This window comes from Argentina silus (assembly GCF_951799395.1).
Source record: "Argentina silus genome assembly, chromosome: 2".
Classification (NCBI taxonomy): domain Eukaryota; kingdom Metazoa; phylum Chordata; class Actinopteri; order Argentiniformes; family Argentinidae; genus Argentina; species Argentina silus.
In genome coordinates this window covers 16,141,560-16,162,356 of record NC_139656.1, presented here as the reverse complement: position 1 = coordinate 16,162,356, position 20,797 = coordinate 16,141,560, and the positions used below count along the sequence as shown (strand labels likewise).

The 20,797-nt window shown below is 42.5% G+C and overlaps 1 protein-coding gene across 6 annotated transcripts in view; it reads left to right on the top strand.

Annotated features, from left to right (window-relative positions):
* dgkza (diacylglycerol kinase, zeta a) overlaps positions 1-20,797 on the top strand; it is a 76,862-nt gene that overhangs the window by 25,463 nt on the left and 30,602 nt on the right. For 2 of the 6 annotated variants that reach the window (XM_083697378.1, XM_083697377.1), the window contains exons 1-20: positions 3,661-6,641; positions 7,399-7,507; positions 7,752-7,847; positions 8,542-8,619; positions 9,540-9,596; positions 10,523-10,591; positions 11,622-11,693; positions 12,011-12,127; positions 12,587-12,658; positions 13,300-13,395; positions 13,662-13,744; positions 14,245-14,305; positions 14,656-14,769; positions 15,115-15,255; positions 18,141-18,219; positions 18,428-18,483; positions 18,685-18,747; positions 19,117-19,190; positions 19,521-19,632; positions 19,828-20,027. In XM_083697378.1, coding sequence (XP_083553504.1) covers positions 5,575-6,641; positions 7,399-7,507; positions 7,752-7,847; positions 8,542-8,619; positions 9,540-9,596; positions 10,523-10,591; positions 11,622-11,693; positions 12,011-12,127; positions 12,587-12,658; positions 13,300-13,395; positions 13,662-13,744; positions 14,245-14,305; positions 14,656-14,769; positions 15,115-15,255; positions 18,141-18,219; positions 18,428-18,483; positions 18,685-18,747; positions 19,117-19,190; positions 19,521-19,632; positions 19,828-20,027 — 2,816 coding nt within the window. In that variant the 5' untranslated portion in view covers positions 3,661-5,574. Of the gene's footprint in view, positions 1-3,660; positions 6,642-7,398; positions 7,508-7,751; positions 7,848-8,541; positions 8,620-8,857; positions 8,921-9,539; positions 9,597-10,522; positions 10,592-11,621; positions 11,694-12,010; positions 12,128-12,586; positions 12,659-13,299; positions 13,396-13,661; positions 13,745-14,244; positions 14,306-14,655; positions 14,770-15,114; positions 15,256-18,140; positions 18,220-18,427; positions 18,484-18,684; positions 18,748-19,116; positions 19,191-19,520; positions 19,633-19,827; positions 20,028-20,797 lie in introns of those variants that run through there. The other 4 variants (XM_083697375.1, XM_083697376.1, XM_083697379.1 and 1 more) reach the window with 4 other exon arrangements.

Genomic DNA, 20,797 nt, shown 5'->3' with positions numbered 1-20,797 from the left:
GACACACACACATTCTGTTTTCCCATACATGAAGGATAAAACTGGAGAAGAGCTAAACTGTTTTCCTGCTGTCCCTTCCACTTCCAGAAAGCAAAAACCTTTCATCTGCTAATTATTATTACTAGTTGACATTCTGAATCCACTTTGGGTGTGTAGCTGAGTGACTTCATTTGCAGCTGGAATTGAGTTTTGTCTGTGCAAATACTGGAAAATACTAGGCCTCCATAATTCAAAATGGAGACTGTCTTCCGCTGTTTCTCAGGTCCACTAGATGCGTACAGTTGCCTCATTTCAGTTTTCTGACGTTCACCCATTTTCTCACACCCTACTGTCAATACGGCTCATACTGAGCACAACACACATACAGTACTGTACTGCTCCCAGTGGTGAAAGCTACTACGGAAGAGTAAATTACTAAAATCATGATGAGACTTTGGTTAATCAGTTATGTGACATAATGCTAGAGATGTGTCTCAAACATTTGTAGTTGAAACAGAGAGATGTCTCTCTGAAAGCCAGTGAGTCCTTTACATGGTACTGTAGCAATTGTATAGGCAAGCAATCTTGTCATACTGTATCATCACAGAGGGTTCCTATAATAGATTACATTTGTTTGTAAATAATTGTATGATTAAAGGTCCAGTATGTAACATTCAAGCTTTCTAAAAGCTTCCTAATGGTTGTAATGACTATGTTTAATCAGTAGCGATCAGGAAATGAGATCCCTTGAAAGAAATATTTCATTTACGAACGCTGTTTTGGTCCAGAATTCTAAAATGGAGTGTCCTACCCGACACTTGGTTTGCAGATAAACATGTTACCAGGTGTGATGTAGGGGAGTGGACTAGATTTTTGGTGGCTGCCTCTTCGAATCCTGTGCGCATGCAGAAACACAACAGCTAATGTCCAACACTACAAGTCCATTTCGGGAGGGTTATATTATTATTAAGGAGGATGTGGTTGTTCCAAAAGAATTTCCCGCGGCAGCCAGAGGTGGCAGATTTCCAACAAACTTACGCCCTGCTCCTTTAACTCAACAGCATTTAAGCACCATTAATGGGGCAAGCAATCACATTCAGGCGCTTTGGGTGAGGGGGGTACAGTAAATCCTTACGATTTACGGATACACATTTTCAATTTATTAAGGCTGGCTTAGGAAGACCCTTTCAAATCTCTCTCTCATCATGCCATCCCAGGTTACACAGCAAGCAGTTACTACATATGATTCAACGGATACCTGGCCACAGGCAGTCTAGTAGTCTCCCGCTAGACCTAGAAACGGACAGGGCTTGGTTTAGCTTTATTTGAGGGATGCTTGTTTGAGGTCATAGTACTGCGGATGACATCTTTGGCACAAGTGCATTAAGTAGACCTGTCAGGATCGATAGACACACACACACACACACACACACACACACACACACACACACACACACACACACACACACTGATGCCTAGGTGCATTGACCGGGGATTGCTCCATCTTTGACTCCAGCCACATTGGAGCACGCTTCACTAACCTGAGGAGCAGGTTGCTGTGGTAACACAGCTCCCAGCTCCTCCTACCAGGCATTATGGTCTTACTGTCTGTCTGTCTGTCTATCTCTCTCTCTCTCTCTCTCACTCACTCACTCTCTCTCTCTCTCTCTCTCTCTCTCTCTCTCTCTCACTCTCTCTCTCTCTCTCTCTCTATCTCTCTCTCTCTCTCTCTCTCTCTCACTCTCTCTCTCGCTCTCTCTCTCTCTCTCTCTCTCTCTCTCTCTCTCACTCTCTCTCGCTCTCTCTCTCTCTCTCTCTCTCTCTCCCTCTCTCTTTTTGAGGTCTGAGCAGTCAATATCTACTCACTGTATTATCCATAATGTACCTGTTGAGACTAGGGGGGAGGCAGCAGCGAAACAGGGAATGGGATTTATACAAACAGATGCTATACGATGTTACAGAATTTCTGTCACTTGAAATCAAATATGTAATAATAATGTCTGGTGGCAAAGTAATCTGCCACAGAGAACAGTCTCTGCTACAATAACGTTACTGAACTTGTGGCTATGCAACAAACATATGCTAAACAAACATAAAGCTAGCTAGATAGACCTTTCATTTGGCTAGTATGTTTTTTCAATACAACATAAAACACCAACAACAGAACTGAACATCTGTGTTTTATTACAATTTCTTCTTCCTGCTCAATACATTTCTAGGCCTCACTGTCTATGTGATGTTTGGATAGATGTAAAGCAGTAGTCTACAAAGGGAGTGTTTTTCTGCTACTCTTATCACTTTATCTCATTGCATGTTTTGTTCACATCTAAACACTGTTGTATTGATTGCAAAGAGCCAATGACTTTGAAGCCCAACCTATTCATATCCATATAGTCTGATGATATGGAAATGTCCCTGTCACTTTTGCATTCTATTCAAAGAGTCTAACAATGCCACATTGTAAGAGCCACAGCATGAACACGCAAATGAACATAATATTAGAATGATGTGTGTGTGTGGTGGCGCCATAGAAATAGAATTAGAAAACTATTTATAACAGACATACCCAGCTTGTGGTTGTGGCATTGTGGTATCAGTGTGGCATTAAGGGCTCCAAACGTTGGCTGTGGTAATGTATGTAGCCTTCAATGATACAGTTTGTTGACATCAGCTAACGCACTGTATATAGCTAGGTAGCTTTGGCGCCCTAGTCTGTGAAACAGTACAGTATGTTATTGACCCTTTACACAGGCCACAGCTGTTCTTCCTGCCCCATTCACATATTCACAGTAAATCTAATCTCTTCCATTTCTACATTTGACTTGGTAGGTATTAGAGGGAGTGGAGATAAAGTAACAAGTGGTTATGTAACTGTCTATGCTGTGCTAATCCATATCAGGTAATGGGAAGTTTGTTCAGAGTAAATAATCTCTGAGGGATGGACTATATATTACAATCAAGAATGTGTGTGTGGGGGGATTGTGTTTGCTTATGTATTATTCTATTTAGAGTGTTTGTAGTGTTTACTTAATGCACTGTACATGGTTTAAGATACTGTACGTCATTGTGATATGCCATTCTAAGAATGGATATTACGTCATTGGTAACGTTGTGCCATAAATTATTTTAAACAGTACTAAACTATTAAGGATTATCTTCTATATAATTTCACAGTACATCCTGCGTTCTTTCCATCCATCCATCCATCCATCCATCCATCCATCCATCCATCCATCCATCCTTCCATCCAAACAAACAAATGCTTAAATTCCATTTACCTCTTGAGTGAGTGCAGATGATCTATCTAGGACTGTAAAGCTTGTGTTTTGATTAGAGCTTATGTTAGCCATGGAGTTGATCCAGTGACACAGACCCTCAGGTTTATTCATAGCCACTGTACTTCATTGGTTTTCTAGAAAGGTCTCCGCTAGCTAGATTGTGAACCTGACATTATTATAAAAAATTATATGTCATGGTTTAAGCCAAACTCATTTTTGGTATTGTAGTTTGGTAAGTGCGAAGGTGAGCTGACGGGATGGGAACACAAAATACCCAAATAAAATGTTCAGAGTAGACAACGCAGCTTGATCTACTCTATTTCAAAGCGTGTATTGCCTATTTCCTGTATTAACATCAGTACTATGATGTAACTACTCTTCTACTGTACGTGAAAGCAGCCACATACACTGGAGGTCTCAGCCAGATGGCCTTTTGCCCTGACTCCCAGGGTACTCCAGGGGTGGGGGTGGGAAATCAAGGCTGGGAATAAGAATACACACAGGACATGGTAGGTCCATATTAGAGCTAGAGATCCTGTGCTGGCCCTCATTTGTTGAGAGTAATCACTCTGACAGCTGAACACTGGGGGACATAAAACACATAGATCCCATTTTCATATACTGAACTAAATCCCCCTGGTGAACCTACTGAACTCTAGAAACCCTTGTATTTCAAATAGGGCCGATGTGTTTTAACAAATAGTGATTTATGTGCAATTCGTGAGTTATTGTGAGGCTCAATGTCAACAACAGACACGTTGTGGATATTAAACCAAATATGAGTCTTACGGCCCCCTCAGTGAGAAATGAAAAAGAAATAGCTATCAGGTGTCAACGTTATGTTCACAGCAACCTTGCCATGCATATGGTATGATCTAAGTAACGTGTAAGCATTCATAGTAGCCTACAGGCAGTTAACTGATACCTATGGTATAAAGCTTTTACTATCACGAAGCAAATATTCATAATTTGGATCTCACGGTTATTATTTTCTCACTAGCTCCACTCATCTCCCTATACAAGCTTCATTACAGATGAATAAATGATGCTTCTTTGGTGGAAACAATCCTCTCCACTCAGCCTGCTTCTTTTATTCCCATCCCTGGTCGTCCCCCCCCCCCAGAATATCTTATGAAAAGAATAAATGATGAGAAGGATCAAAGGAGCCTTTGGCAGGTTATAGCATTCCATTCAAATTGAAATGAAGAGGGTGATGCTTTGTGTGTGTGTGTGTGTGTGTGTGTGTGTATGTGTGTGTGTGTGTGAGAGAGAGAGAGCGAGAGAGAGAGAGAGAGAGAGAGAGAGAGAGAGAAGCTAATGCAGTACATGTAGGACTCTTACATTTATAGTTCAGAAGAGAGCTAGCTTTTCCATACACACATACTCTTGCCTCATTTTTATTGACAAAGGCTCTGGAATCAAAAACGATTGTACCTATTTAAAGTGTATGCTACCATTAGCACAGTGAGAGCAAACATTGACAGACAGGTTTATGCTAATGCATTGTCAGAACGAAGAAGCTAACACTTCATCTGTCAGAGGGTGTTGGGTACTCTGTCAGTGTTATTATCATTTATTTGGATGATGCAACGGCCTCTCTAACCCCCACTGTGTATCTACAGTACTGCACATAGCCTACATTCTAGTATAAAAAAAACATTTTGACTATAAAATTAACATCATTGTTTATAATATTACCAGCCTTTCTGTCATTGTTGGTAGAGTACAATGTTGTCTCTGGAGATGGGGTCACTTTTGAAGTATCGTTTGGTTCTGTCAAGCGCCGTGTCTGATGAGGTGACTTTCAAAGGTGATTGCTAAATATATCCTCTGGCATTGTGTCAGTGTGGCGTCACAATGGCTATCGTGTGATAGGTGACCTAGAAAGAGCTGTACTTTCACCAGACAGAGATGTATAGCGTTACAGGTGCTGAGCTATTGAACCAAGGCAGAAGGTCACGTTGCTAGTTGTGAAGAATGGAGCGGATATTGGTTCAGCTATGTCAACTATTGTCTCTTTGTAAGCATATTCAATAAAGCCCATTGACTGACAGTATCACTAGTCAGACAATTGAGGTTGCCATATAGAGTTTCCTGGTACAGATAGTCTCAGGTGTGCTTTCCCTTCTCTGGCAGTGTACTGTATTAGTTCAATCATTTCACTTCAAGCTTTTCCACATGGGGTCAAAACAACAGTACTGCATCCCTATTGACTAATGGGTCCTGGCTCACAAAGGTTTTGTTGACAGACTGATTCTTGTACCAACAGCTACTTCAGAGCGAAAGTAGGAGCAGGACCCACTAGCTGTGGGTTGCCATGGACACTTTTTTCCGCCGGCACTTTAGGCTGAAAGGGGCCGAGCGATGCCAGCACCGGCGACCAAGCGTGGCAGTGCCTACGAGCAAGGCCCGCCGGCGATCCAGTGTAGGCCTGCCCTCAGCGGGTCTTGCCCAACGCAGGCGCTCCAGTGTCAGCTCCTCCTCGACAGGTCTTGTCCAGCGGAGAAGGTCCAGCGTTGGACTTCCCTCGACTGCCCGTGTCCAACGCAGGTGCTCTAGTGGGAAGCTGCAGGGGCTACTACCCCAGGCCACAGGGGGGCATTGTTGCCAGAGTGGTGTTGGCCAGCTGGTGAGAACCAGACACTATGCCAGGCGGCGCTCCAGCATCACTGTGGCCTGTGTCAACCCCCGCTTCTCTGTGCGACGCAGGCGAGCCGCTAAGTTGCGCACCATCGACAACCACCTGCTGGGCCCGTCCATGCTGCTGGCCAGCGTGGTTCAGATGAGCGAAGAGGAGGAAAGGGGAAAAGAGAGGGGAGCATCAAGGGAGGGTACTGAGACCTCTCCCTCCTCCTGTTCTGACTCAGAGGGGGACAGTGCCAGTCAGGGAAAATCGGAGGACAGTGAGAGTGAAAGTGACAGAGATGGCACTGAGACATCACCATATCCAGAGAGTGAAGGGGAGAGGACCTCTCCATGGCAGGACTGGGAACAGATTCATTGGACAGCCACAGGGCCCATGGAGAGCATCCAGACCCGTCCCCTGATCCGCGCCCCCCGCTGCCTGCGCCGTAACTCCTCCCACCTGTTGCCAGCGGAGGCGGTGTATCGGAGCAGGGCAGCCTACGGCGTGTATGGGCAGTACCGGCGCTCCAGCCAGTGCCGCAGACCCTCCGCCAAGAGCAGCAGTCCCTGGGCAGGGAGAGCCGTCGCCCAGCCACCCAGCCGGAGGAGCTCTATAGCAGCCACGGCCCGCCACTCCTCCTCCTCTCTGTACAAGAACTGTTCCGCCTGCTGGAGACATACTGGGCGCAGGGACTCCCTCAGCCTCCTACAGAGCACCTACTATGACCCCCGCCTTGAGACTTGGAGTGGGTTCCTCTCGTATGTAGACCCCCCATACCTTCATCTGGTCTGCAGGCAATGACTTTGTCCTAGGGTGGTGTGTGTGTGTGTGTGTGTGTGTGTGTGTGTGTGTGTGTGTGTGTGTGTGTGTGTGTGTGTGTGTGTGTGTGTGTGTGTGTGTGTGCGTCTGTGCGTGTGTGCGGGAAGAAATGCATGACAAGTCAACTGGTCATTCCTGCCCTTCCAACCATACCAGCACTTACTGGTGTGAACTGTTGAAGCCAGTGAAGCCAGTCTGCTTTAGTCAAAGTTTATGACTTTGAGTTTTATATTGACCCTTTTGTATTCACTCTTATTTTCTTTGACCTGTAGTCCTCATGTCTATGTGTTACAGACATGTCCTCTTTTATTGTGTCAAGTGATGCATATTCGAGTTTGTATGAGAGAACTAAGTCTATTTCGTGTCTCAGTCACACGTGTCTCAGTTTTCCCTCTGTGCCCTCTGTTTCCCCATTGACACAAAGGATGGAAAAAAACTGTAGAATGAATGTTGTCAGTCTTTATTAGTTAAGTAATTATTTTTTTATTATCTTTGTTTACAATTATACCCAGTAGGTTTATTGAGAATGCATTCTTTTTTAACAATCACCTGGTGAAGAGTTCTCCAGAAAGTCTTGTTTATATGACTTATATGAGTTAGGTGAATAGTGGGAGAAGTTAAAGAAGCATGTGACTCCAGTGCTGTTATTGATGATGAATCAATCACACTGTATGTGTTGTGTCTGTGTCGTTTCAGGAAGGCAATTGCGAAATCGGGCCTGCAGCACCTGTCGGCCCAGCCTTGTGCCTCAGCCTTGTCCAAGAGTGACCCTGACCGGGAGATACGCAGTAGTGTGGACTGGACCGTGAGTACAACCACTGGCCTAGACATTGTATTTCTTACACCTACAGTACTGGAACCTAAGCCCATATTAACAGAGCACATTGGGATATCAACTTACACACACTTTATTTGGTTGCTTATTAATTGGTTTGTTGATGGATTTGATGCACAGTTTCCCACTGGGTGAGAAGACTGAAGAGACTGGTCAGTCAGAGTAGTTGCCATGCTGAGTTGCTCTCTGTGTTCCCCTCTGTCTGCCTTCCCAGGAGAGCGCACTGTATGGGGAACACATCTGGTTTGAGACCAATGTCTCCGGAGACTTCTGTTACGTCGGAGAACAGCACTGCATAGCCAAAACACTGGTGAGAGTGTGTGCACGTGCAGTCCCTCACGCCTATGTGTGCCTGCCTGCGTGCGTGCGCGCGTCTGTGAGTGCGTGCGTGCGTGCATGTGTGCATGTGTGCATGTGTGCATGTGTGTGTGTGTGTGTGTGTGTGAAACTCAGAGCTGTCCTTACCTGACATTAGAAAGCAACAGCAACAGTGCTGCCTGCACAGGAACAACCTGCACAGATGCTGTCTGCACAGGAGTAGAGGAAGGGAGAGGAGGAGAGGAAGGGATTCATTAGAGATATACAGTACTGCATTAAATCCCTAAAACAAGAAGGGGAGTATTAACTCCGGGTAACACTTTTTCATCTTTTTTGGGTGATGATACTGTCCAAATTTGTTCTTGTCATAGAGTTGTAGTGTTCAGCACAGCTCACTGCAACTGTACTTTTTTAAGAATGCATTATTTATGAGATTGGGTGCTCATATCCCGGATTAAAATGTTTATTTTTATGTAATGCTGTGTTTTACATTTGTATTCACTTACAAGAGCTTGGGAGGGCCTGGCCAAACAATGTTTGTGTTGAAGCTCCCTCTGGTGTCCACATTACTTGATACACATTTCATCAAAGATGAAGTGCTTCCATCTTGAGGATGCAAATTTCCTCTTATGCTGAATTGTACAGAAAGTGAACTTTTCTGTCTCTCCAATTTATTTTAACCACAGCAAAAATCTGTAGCTCGGAAGAAGTGTGCAGCCTGCAAGATAGTGGTTCACACAATCTGCATTGAGCAACTAGAAAAGGTAAGCCTCAGTCTACCAAAGGTTTCCATATCTCTTCATTGTTTTACCATTGAGCTATTTGTGTTTTCACTTGGGATAACATGCAAATTGTAATTACAAAATATTACAACGACAAGAAAGAGAGGCTAATGTGGAGCACCATAAAATCTGTCCCTCAGAATGATTTTCATATAAATATATTGTTAGTTGGGCCTTTAATCAAGCGTCATGGCAACCTAATTCCCATACTCCTCTTTAGTTGTCCAGCACCAAGGCTTTACTCCTGGAAGACAACCTGCCTATCAAAGACTCCAACTTTAGAGTGAGACTCCTAAACCTCTCTCAAGCTGCTATGGGGCTTGGATAGAGATAGCTCATTCCTGTACTAGGTCATACTCACACACTCTCCCTCTTTCCTAAATATATGCTCTTCCTTGCTGCATTCTAATTGGGTCATTCTTTGGATTATCAAAGAGGTATTCCAAATTGTACTGCTTTGATTGGTTTAAAAACAGAGGGTTCTCTTTTCAGTTGGTTGCTCTGTTCTTTATGGATTTTAGAGTTGATTTAAAATTGTTCTATAACATTTCTTATTCTCATAACTATGCTAATCTGATAGTTTGGTCTTTATTATTTCTGATGAGCTAATGGGTATGGTGGAGGTAAAGGTGGTGTCAGTTCAGTTGAAAAGGTGATTGTGTTACCTACATGGTTACAGATATTTACGTTCCCGATTTTCCTTTCTCTGTCAGTTCTGTACCTCCAAGCGGGAGAGCCTCGGCATGTTCAGTTTGACCATTTTGAGTTTGATAAGCAAACCTTCTCCTCTTGGCCTATTTGGATTGATTCATCGCTTGGTTCTATTTTTTTTTATGATGATATGTGTAATTGAAACAACTGCAAATTATCATTGTGAATAAATGTTTTTCTCTACACTACAGATTAATTTTAGGTGTAAACCTTCATTCAGGGAATCGGGATCCAGAAATATACGGGAGGTAAGTTCCATTCACTCTGATTCAACATGATCATGGCACAGTCTTCTACAGTATATTCATGACATGAACTGTAGAGCTCATTGCAAAAAAGCAATACTCTCATTATGGGAAAACGTTTTTTACACAAACATGTCTATCCAATTGCCTCTGATGAAAGCTGATGGCGCATTGTCATGCCCAGACAGTGGAAACACGCAAGCTCCTCTACTCCCTCATATTTCTGTTCATTATTATATAACCTCTTATTCTTAATTTTCACCATCTTCTTACCCTCCTTTACCTTTGTCATTCTGTGTCTCTGTTTCCTCTGTAACCCCTCCCTTCCTCTGTAACCCATCCCATCTGTCCCTCTGTTCCTGTTCCCCTCTGTCTCTCTGGTCCCACCTTGCCTTGTGTTGGTTAGCCAGCCTTCCAGAGAGCTGTCAGAGGGCCCTGGGCTCTAAGGCGCCTCAGGAAGATGGCTAACCGCATGGCCACCCCATTCCTGACCCGCTCCAAGGTACCATTCCACCCCTACCTCCCCACCCCCATCACCACCTCGAAGCCTCAGTTATAGAGACACTGAGAGATGGTTCCCCTGGCGCTTGAGGGCCCCTCTCCAGTTGTCCCCTACCTCTGATTTCATTACAGTTTCCTATATATAGAGCCTATGGAGCATCATTCCGATGTGATGCCTTGGTAATTGATTGAAGTTTACAGATATCTACTAAAGCTTATAGTCTTCCACTAGGGGAACACAAGGGCTTGAGAATCATCGAGGAGCAGGTGTCTTCTTCATTTTCACTATTCATTTTCACATCTCCTGTATGAAACCAATAATAACCAAAAACAGGAACACATACTTGTTATCTTGGAAGTTTGGCAGTAAGTTAGTTAGTTAGTTAGTTGATTGGTGATTGATTTGTGTTTAAACGTCTCTTTTTCAGCCCACTATTGTACGACACCATTGGGTCCACCGGCGGCGACAGGATGGGAAATGTCGGCAGTGTGGGAAGGTAAGCATGATACTGGACCAACTCATTAAGTGCTTAGGTTACATTTCTGGTTGTGATGTACTCTACATAGAAAAAATCAGCTAGAAAACCAGACTCAGTAGCTGATTGGCAGGTTTTCAGATAACTGAAAATAGATGCACCTCATCAATTAAGAAAGCTAATTCAAGCTACTTCCTGCTATCTCGGATTCTGCTGGTGATCCTTAGTAAGTTTTGTCAGACTCTGGCCTCATTACAGATTTAGATAAGTAATGCCTTTAATCAGCATTTTATCTCGGCAGGCTTTTTATTTGAGAGAAATGGTGGTCCTGGTCAGCCGGTTGACTGTGCTTCCATCTCCCAGCCCCCAGTTGACTCGATGGGAGATCAGTCAACTACTAGCGAATCTTTGTTTTCATTTGAACAATTTTCTACTTTTGATGTACTAGATGCCCTGCTTAAAATTGACCATTGCGGCTGATCTGCTTGATCCAGGCCTATTGCAAATTTCGGCCTGCCTGATTGAGTCATTGACACATATTTGTAATCTGACTGTAATCTCAGGTGCTATCCCCAAGGTTTGGAAGGCAGCCCATGTGCTCCCTCTCCATAAAGGTGGCAACCGCTCTGACCTAGATAACTACCGCCCAATATCCAAGCTATCTTGCCTTTCCAAAGTATTAGAGTCCCGGTCAACTTCCAGCTAAGAACCTTTTTATCTTCCCATTCTATTCTAAATGTGCACCAATCTAGCTTTAGACCTGGTCATTGCACAGTCTCAGCTGCTACACTTGTCTTAGATGATGTGTTAATTTGCCTAGATCAGAAAAAACATTGTGCTGCCTTATTTATAGATCTCTCCAAGGCATTCGATGTGGTCGACCATTACCTACTCATTAAGAGGTTGTCTGAGATAGGGCTGCATCAGGCTTCATGTAGAGGGTTTGACTTTTCTTCTTTTTTTTTTTTTTTTAAACAATGACTGAATTGTCATAAAACATTTTCTTCTGGAGGGGACCTCATACTGTACTTTTGATTTATTTTGTTTCCAGGGTTTCCAGCAGAAGTTTACATTTCATAGTAAAGAGATTGTTGCCATCAGCTGCTCTTGGTGTAAACAAGCAGTAAGTTGTGTTCTATTTATTTTGCATACAGTACTGTAAATACTGAGAGGGAACCATGTTGTCTTCTATATGGTCTTGAGTGCTACTGTACTTCGTGTGTGTGTGTGTGTGTGTGTGTGTGTGTGTGTGTGTGTGTGTGTGTGTGTGTGTGTGTGTGTGTGTGTGCGCGTGTATGTGTGTGTGTGTGTGTGTGTGTGTGTGTGTGTGTGTGTGTGTGTGTGTTTCAGTGTCTATGTTGAAAGTGTGTTAGAATGAAGATGGATGTGTTGAATGATGTGTTCTCACTGTTGCCGTGTCTCCTCTTCCTCTGACTATAGTATCACAACAAGGTCTCATGCTTCATGCTACAGCAAATCGAGGAGGCTTGCTCCCTGGGTGCTCACGCTGCTGTCATCGTCCCTCCCACCTGGATCATCCGTGTACGCAGACCTCAGGTACACTCTCTTCTTAGTAACCCTAATGGTTTTAGGAGCCATAGCAGTGTTTGGAGTTACTTTTTGTTTTCTAGTAGGTTGTCACATAATCACATTATGCACTCTACCTTCATATGGCAAGCATTTCAATACACACTCCCACATACCTATGGATGAGATCCACTAACACTCTTATTCCCGAAACGTTTAGAATATTTTTACACATCTTTTGTACCCCATGTTTGCTGTGCTTTGGTTGTGTGGGGTGTGTGTTGTCATAGCATCTACACACCAAAAGAGGGCAGTAGTCATCTATTCTGTAACTGTATGCCTGTATCAACTGAAAGGACATAGAAATATCGTCATAGACATGTATCCAAAATCTGTTGTTCAGTAAACTTAAAGTTGCATGTATATAAGATGTTACTTATGTAAATAAAATTGCAATGTTACATTAGTGTCACATTGTTATTTTCCTAGACATCGCTCAAGTCAAGTAAAAAGAAAAAACGGACCTCATTCAAGCGTAAGTCCAGCAAAAAGGGAGCAGAGGTAAGATTGAATTGTTGTCCCGACGAATGCACTTTTATTGTCAAAATACTAGACATGAAAACATCACTTGTTGATCAACCCTAGGGCAACATTATCAGTATATTGCATATTGCAATATGTTTTACATTTAACTGAATACATGACATCTTGTGGAACAGTGGTTTAAAGGTCAATATTAGTATAGGATTATTATAGTATAGGATTATTGATGTAGGCAGTCTCTTATAAGACCCAGTAAGACCCATATTGGATCACGGTTGACACAACCCAGGCAGGAAGGTTAATACATGCTAGTTGTAGCGGCAACATCCAGTGTATTGCATTTATATTACAAGATTACATGTACAGAGATATATTGATCAGTCCAACCAAGCACAGATGACAATTCTGTCTGTTGATCTAACCATCCCCCATAGGAGACCTAGATAGTGTCTAACAAATATCAGCTTCATGCCACTTCATAAGAATAAGGTGTTATGGCAACTGACTGATTGAGCATGTGTGGTATAGTTTTAAACAGTTAATCAGACACAATGTTATAGATATGGGGCATATCAAAATAATCCAAGTTTCTCAGTAAGGGCTTCACGTGTCTCCTCCCCTCCTCCCCTCCTCCCCCCTCTCCCTCTCTCCTTCTGCAGGAGGCGCGCTGGAAGCCCTTCATCGTCAGACCCATCCCCTCTCAGCTCATGAAGCCTCTGTTGGTGTTTGTCAACCCAAAGAGTGGAGGAAATCAGGTGAGCCTCCCTGGACCTGTCAGCAGCAGCACAGGCCTAGTCAACCGAAGCCAGCGTCCATCTCACTAGTTTAATCCTCCTGACTGCATGGCTCAACAGCCGCCTGTGAAACATCCGCACGCACTGACACGTACACACGCACGCATGCACAGACATGCTCAACAGACAGTTAGTCAATGAATCAAAAGTTATTTTGATTACTATTTTGATGGTGATGAATTATTACATATAAATATATTTGTGCTTTAACTCATTAACTCATTCAGGGAGCAAAGATTATCCAGTCCTTCATGTGGTATCTCAACCCTCGCCAAGTTTTTGACCTGAGTCAGGGGGGGCCCAAGGATGGGTAAGTTTGAGGTCTTCTTAGGGACAAATGTATCAGTATTTGAACCTATGCTCCTGTTACCTTCAGAAGAGAATGGAAAACACAGGTAATAAGCATGATGAAGTCATTTACACATTACCTGTATTAAAATGTGTTCTCATAACATCCATTTTGCAATTTGGTCTACCTTTTATGTTAGATCCCCTCCTGAAAATCTGAAATAGCAAGGACTACTTGCACTGGAGCAAAAGCTATACTGAACGCTTGACATTAATCTGTTAGTCTTTGAGCCAATTCACTGCTTTGTGCTCACTGGCGTAGTGTTTTCTCTAATTGAATTGCCTAAAAAAAGCTTTGGATATCTACCGTCAGTCTAAGAGCCTTTGCGTAGCGATTCCTTCACTTTGATGAACGGTATTGTTGATTACTATGTGGGAGACCTTTGTTAGCAGACATGGTCTGTTGAGTGTCAGCCAGATAAATACCATTTCATTTCTTTCTTCTTGATCCGTCTCTCCAAGGTTAGAAATGTACCGTAAAGTGCATAACCTAAGGATACTGGCGTGTGGAGGAGATGGGACGGTGAGTAGGGGCTTTGTTGTTGTTGCAATATATAGATATTGAAACATGCTTTAGGATCTTAATATAGTTTACCTTCCATGTGTGCTCATTATAATAGTACACTGTATAATGTTTGCCCGTTAGAGGCATGATTTAGCCCTATTTTGGTCTTACAGCACTGAGCTGTAAAGGATATCTACAGTAGCAATTTTAGAACAACAACTAACTAAATATTTTGTAGCAGATGCAGTTTGTTAAGCCATACAAAAATAGAATCATATGGAATAAATGAAATGTCAGTGTAATTGACTATGGTGTAGTAGAGCACATCACATTGTATATTGAGAAGATGACTCTTGGTCCCTGTACAGGTCGGCTGGATCCTGTCTACTCTGGACCAGCTCCTGCTCAACCCCCAGCCTGCCGTAGCTGTCCTGCCGCTGGGCACAGGAAACGACCTGGCCAGGACCCTCAACTGGGGAGGGGTGTGTAACACAACCATATCAGGGCAAGACTCACTGTAAACTGAAGAACTGTTGTTGGTCAATGCAAGCCCACAGTCTTTCCTGTAGGGGGAACTGTCTGAAATCGTGCTAAAACCATATTATTGTTATTACTTGAAATGCATACTGTATGTATTGTCTAGATACATTGTCTAGCTACATTATACTGATTATGGTTTTCTATTTGTTGTCAGTAATTATTTGGACAATAAGACAATAAGATATTATTGTACATGTATCTTATGTGAAGAGCCATTGATCTTAAAAGCCATCCTAGTCTTCTCCTCTGAATAAACTGAGGATTCTTCTTTCTATTCCTCCTCCCAGGGTTACACAGATGAGCCTGTGTCTAAGATCCTGTCTCACGTAGAAGATGGCAACATCGTCCAGCTTGACCGCTGGAACCTGAAGGTGGAGCCCAACCTGGAGGCAGGTCTTGAGGAGAGGGACGAGCAACAGACTGACAAGGTGAACCTCACATAGATAATGATTTCCTTTATTATGTCCTGTCCTTTTAATGGATAGTACTCCAAGTTCCATTTGTCCACTTCCTCTCAAGAATCTATCTGAAAACGTCCTCTCTCTCCGTGTATGGTGTGGTGTGGTGTGTGCATGTGTGCCAGCGTGCTTGCATTTAGTTTCAAGTTTCAGGTTTATTGTTACGTCTCATACACGAGTGCAGGGAGTGAAATGCGTGCATGCGGGTGTAATGTTTTGTGTTGTTCAGAATTCTGTACATCACATGTACACATAATATTAGTGTTGATGTAATAACAGCATTAATCAGGTGTTGACTGTCATGGGTTTTCATTGAGCCCCAGAGAATTAACCTTTGCACAATGTCACAATGTAATTTGTTTATTGTAAACAGGGTCATCACTGGTCACACACTGTAAAAGACCTCAGTGACTTTTAAAGTATTTAACGGTAGTTCTAAAAGTGTATCTGATTACAGTATGTACTACACTTTATGTGCAACCGTTTATACACCACATCAGTTTTTCAGATTTAGTTGAGAAAGCCTAGGCTCGGCTGAAAGAGGGATGTGCAGTCTGATCAGTGATACAAATGTATCTATGGCTGAGGATGGGGGGAGTAACAGCAACTATGATAGCCCCTGACGTATAACTGACTCCTGGCTTGACCCTCTGTTAATAACCTGCCAGCTCAGATTTGGCATGCAGAGCTATGGTAAAGAGGTGATAGACTTCATTATGAACTAAAAATGAGCACACATGCAACTGCAGGTTCAATATCATATAATGAAATCTGGATAAGATTAGCAAAAGATAGGAATCTGGATAAAAGCATCTGCTCAATTACTTAAATGTAAATGTAAGATAGAGTGCTAATCTTTGAAGGCCTGAGACTCTCCACAGTATTGTCAGTTTTAGTGTTGAAATACAGCGGCTTCTTTTGGCTCTACACTGGATTTGAAATCAAATAATTACTATAAGGTTAAAGTAGAGATATTCAGCTTTTATTTTATGGTATTGGTATACATATTGGTTTGACCATTCCGAAATTACACCACTTTTTATGCATAGTCCCCCTATATAACGGTACCCAAAAGTAATAGGACAGATTTATGAAATGTCCAAATTAAGCACTCATGTTTAGTGTTTGGTCGACAATCCTTTGCATGCAATAACTGCCTGAAGTCTGCGATCTATTGACCCCACCAGACGCTGGGTATATTCTCTGGGGATGCTCTGCCATCTGCAGCCATCTTATCATCAGGAAATTAAATGCATGTTCAATTGGATTTAAATCTGAAGATTGACTTGGCCAGTCAACACCTTTCCACTTTTTGGCCCTGAAAAACTCCCTAGTCGCTATGGCAGTATGTTTTGGGTCATTGTCTTACTGTATGATGAAGCGCCATCCAATTAATTTGGAGGCATTTGCTTGCACTTGAGCAGACAAGATGTTTCTATATACTTTTAATGATGTTCCAAACTGTTGATTTTAGCAAGCCTACGGTTTTGGCTATGTTTCAGATTTGTTCAGATTTTTTAGCCTAATAATTGCTTCCCTGACATTCATTGACATCTCTTTGTTCATCATGTTGACAGACACCAATAAAACTCAAAAGGCAAATGCAAAGCTTGAATCAATACTTGACATTGACAGCCCTCTTATGCCTGCACAAATGATGTGACGGAACATACCTGACTTACCAGAAAAACCTGTCAAGCCAATTGTCCCATTACTTTTGGGTACCCTAAAATAGTGGGACTATGAATAACAATTGTTGTAATTTCAGAATGGTGAAACCAGTATGTGCACAAATACCACACTAATGTAACATTTGACTAATGTGACACTAATGTAACATTTACTTTAACCTAATGAAAAAGAAAAAGAAATGGTATGGAACATGTATTGATTGGTATAGTGATTTATACCACACCTAGTGGTATACTCTGGAAGATTCAAAATTATACCTGTCTCTTTAAATACACAGACAAGTGAATAGAAAGAGAGAATAATGGAATGGAGGAGAGCAAAATGGGAGAATGGGAGAAACAAAGGGATAATGTGTGTTTCTTTCTTTCAAAGTAATTAGTTCAGTAGTGTATTGTGTTTACTTTTTCCACTTTTTGGGGATTACTTGCCTGGTTCAAGGGAATTACTGAAATTCTCACATAAGGACTTCCTCCAATCTTCAATAATGGTGAGCGTATCAGATTAAGTTTGTAAATTGCTGATTGACTCTCCAACTGGATTGACTGACTCTTCGTACCTCATGGGATTATAGTTTCTATTTTGGGAATTTACCTTGTTTGGGAACTGCATTTTAAATTGAACTATTTTTGGGATTCTGGATTTGGAGGACATTTGGATGCTTTTTTGAGTTGAGCTGGACTGGGTGGACTATGGACTGGGTGGACTTTTGGACGTTGACTTGATTTGAGTGCTTTATCTCTCCAATACAAAAACCTTATTGCATACTATTTTGAGTTTGTTATGAATTTTCTGGTGATGCTTTATTGATGCTTTCCCATTGACAATCAGTAATTATCATAGCGAATTGAAGGGGTGTTTGCCAGGTTGTGAGTGTGCATATTTATCCTGAGTGTTGCAAAGGGGTCTAGGGTTCAAACTAGTGCTATATAAACCTTGTTTGTATAGCACGTCCTATTCAGGAAAGGATAGGTGACTGTTACGTCGCATTGATTTAAAATCCAAGCCTTTGGAGTGTTAAGCCAAAAGAAGAGAAAATCCTTCACTGTCCAATTACTTGTGCAGGACATGGTGTATGGTGATTAATGATGATTTTGGCTTGGTGATAATGCCCGAGTGAACAAAGTCTTTGAAATGTGAAAAGGTTATTGTTTATTCTTCCACAGCTCCCTCTTGATGTCTTCAACAATTACTTCAGCCTGGGTTTTGACGCACATGTGACACTCGAATTCCACGAGTCTCGAGGTTGGTCAGAAGATTCATATTTTACAGATTGATAAATATACCAATTGATATATCACTGATTGATTTATTACCATTGACAGCTCATGTAATTTCATTGTCCATAGACGGCTCACATCAATAGCTACAAATTATGTTGTGTGTATCTACGCCAAATTATTGTGTCACATTGCTGACAAACTGACACGCTTTCGTTCCCTACGTTCCTCAGAGGCCAACCCTGAGAAATTCAACAGCAGGTTCCGGAACAAGATGTTTTATGCAGGGGTGTGTATTGCTCTGTCTGATAAGATTCAAGAACTACACTAACAACAGATTACATCATTACAACATCACATTAGTGTCATTGTTACCCTCATCATAACCATTAGTAGTAATAGCATTATTGGTCATCATAGTTTATTATGTGTAGTTATTTTCCCTTGAGTTGATCAACAAGTTCTATTTTCTGTTCTTCCCGTCAATCAGACAGCTTTCTCTGACTTCCTGATGGGCAGCTCTAAAGACCTAGCCAAACACATCAAGGTCGTGGTGAGTTGAACTGACCCCTTACAATCATAATGTATACTGTAGACCTCGGCTTTTGCTCTGATTGTGTGACAGTATTCCGCAAGGGGTACAAGTTATAGTTTAATATTCAAAGGCATTTCGACACAGTTAAACTTGTTCTTACGAAATAGGAAGTCGATCCCAAGATGAGCATGGGTTCCGTTTGGAACGTGTGATCTTAACAACCTTGCCCTGCGCTCCCGCGTTAGGCCTGTCAGAATTGGTCTTCAGTGTCAGTCACAGACTTTACCACATTGAAGGGTTTCGTTCTCTAGGGCATGTGGGAATTCTAGCAGGAACATCTGATTATGTGAAATGGAGTCACCACATCTGTTTTCTCCTTCTTATTAGTGCGATGGGACCGACCTCACCTCAAAGGTTCAGGATCTGAAGCTGCAGTGTCTGGTGTTCCTCAACATTCCCAGGTTAGCAGACACATCAACTAACTCTCTCCAGCTCTGATCCTCTGACTATGTTTCTTAAATGATAAATGGGTTACATTTGATTCTGTGGTCTTACTCAGTACAATCAAATATTCATGCAGTGGTACAGCACTGCACTTCACTCGGTCACTGTAACTATAAGCTAGACAGAGGTTTTAGTATTCTGATTATTATCTGTAAGCAAATTAGCCTGAGCATTTTATTGAGGTCAACAGTGTTGGGTTGGTTGTATAAGAACAGTGCTTTGATAAACCAAGGCCACTGGCATCAATTAGTCGCTACACTTTTGGTGATTGTGTGTGTGTGTTTCAGATACTGCGCTGGCACAATGCCATGGGGCAACCCAAGTGACCACCATGACTTTGAGCCCCAACGGCATGACGATGGCTGCATTGAAGTTATTGGCTTCACTATGACCTCACTGGTATTTCCTCATCAACTTATTTGTCTGTTTGTCTCTGTGTGTTTGTACATGACTGGGTGGGAAAGAAGACACAGTGCGTAGTTCATTTATTAGTTAAATGAGCTACGCACTGTATACAGTGCGTAGTTCATTTGTTTTCTCCTTATTCAAAGCCTTCGTCTCTTCGTTGACTCTTCCTACTTCCCATTTCTTTAGGCAACACTGCAGGTCGGGGGTCATGGCGAAAGGCTGAACCAGTGCCGGGAGGTGACCCTCACCACCTACAAGTCCATTCCCATGCAGGTTGACGGGGAGCCCTGCAAGCTGGCACCCTCCGTCATCCACATAAACCTGAGAAACCAAGCCAACATGGTGCAGAAGACCAAGAGGAGAACCTCCATACCACTCCTTAATGAGTAAGTAGTACATGCTAGCGTTGAAGGGGTTGTATATAGTATTGTCGAGTTTCGAAAAGAGGCCCGAAATGGCAGGTGTTGGGAACTCGTGAATCAATTGGAGACTTTCTATGCTTTCTGTAACCTTTCAGCTGCCTCTGAGTTGGCTCTGTTGTCAAGTGTTAGTGCTAGAGGAGGTGGAAGTTGTTTTGAATGCAATCCACTAGTCAAAGTTAGTGTCCTCGACAGCATCGAAGGTTGCTCTAAAATGTCTAGATGTGTGATTTAAGTGGCGTGTGGTGGTGCCTGAAACTGACAGGTTAAACAAGGTGGGAGTCATTTGCAGGGGGGGCTGAAGCTTTGACAAAGACGTGTGCATGCAAACTAACACAGGCACAGAGAAGGAGAAACAAACATAAAGATGTAAAGCGGCACTCGTCAAAGTCATCAACAAATCTCCACTGAGTAGTCTCAGTTATGGTTTATCTTCAGGCTGAGAACCGAAGATGTATTATCTGAGTAAACAGCCCTATTTATTTTCTTGGTTATGAAATTATCTTTTTTTACTCATGTTTTTCTTACGGTCAGATCTAATGAACCCAGGCACAGACACAGAGACACACAGATAATAAGGTATTTAATGAGGGACAAGCAGGGGGGAATGGCAAACGGGGTAGGGCAGGCAGATAGGCAGACAGACTGGGCAGGCGGGCATATAGGGCAGGCAGGGCAGGTAGAGTATGATCAAAACAGAGTACAAACACAAAGACTAAGTATCTGTAAGATTAAGA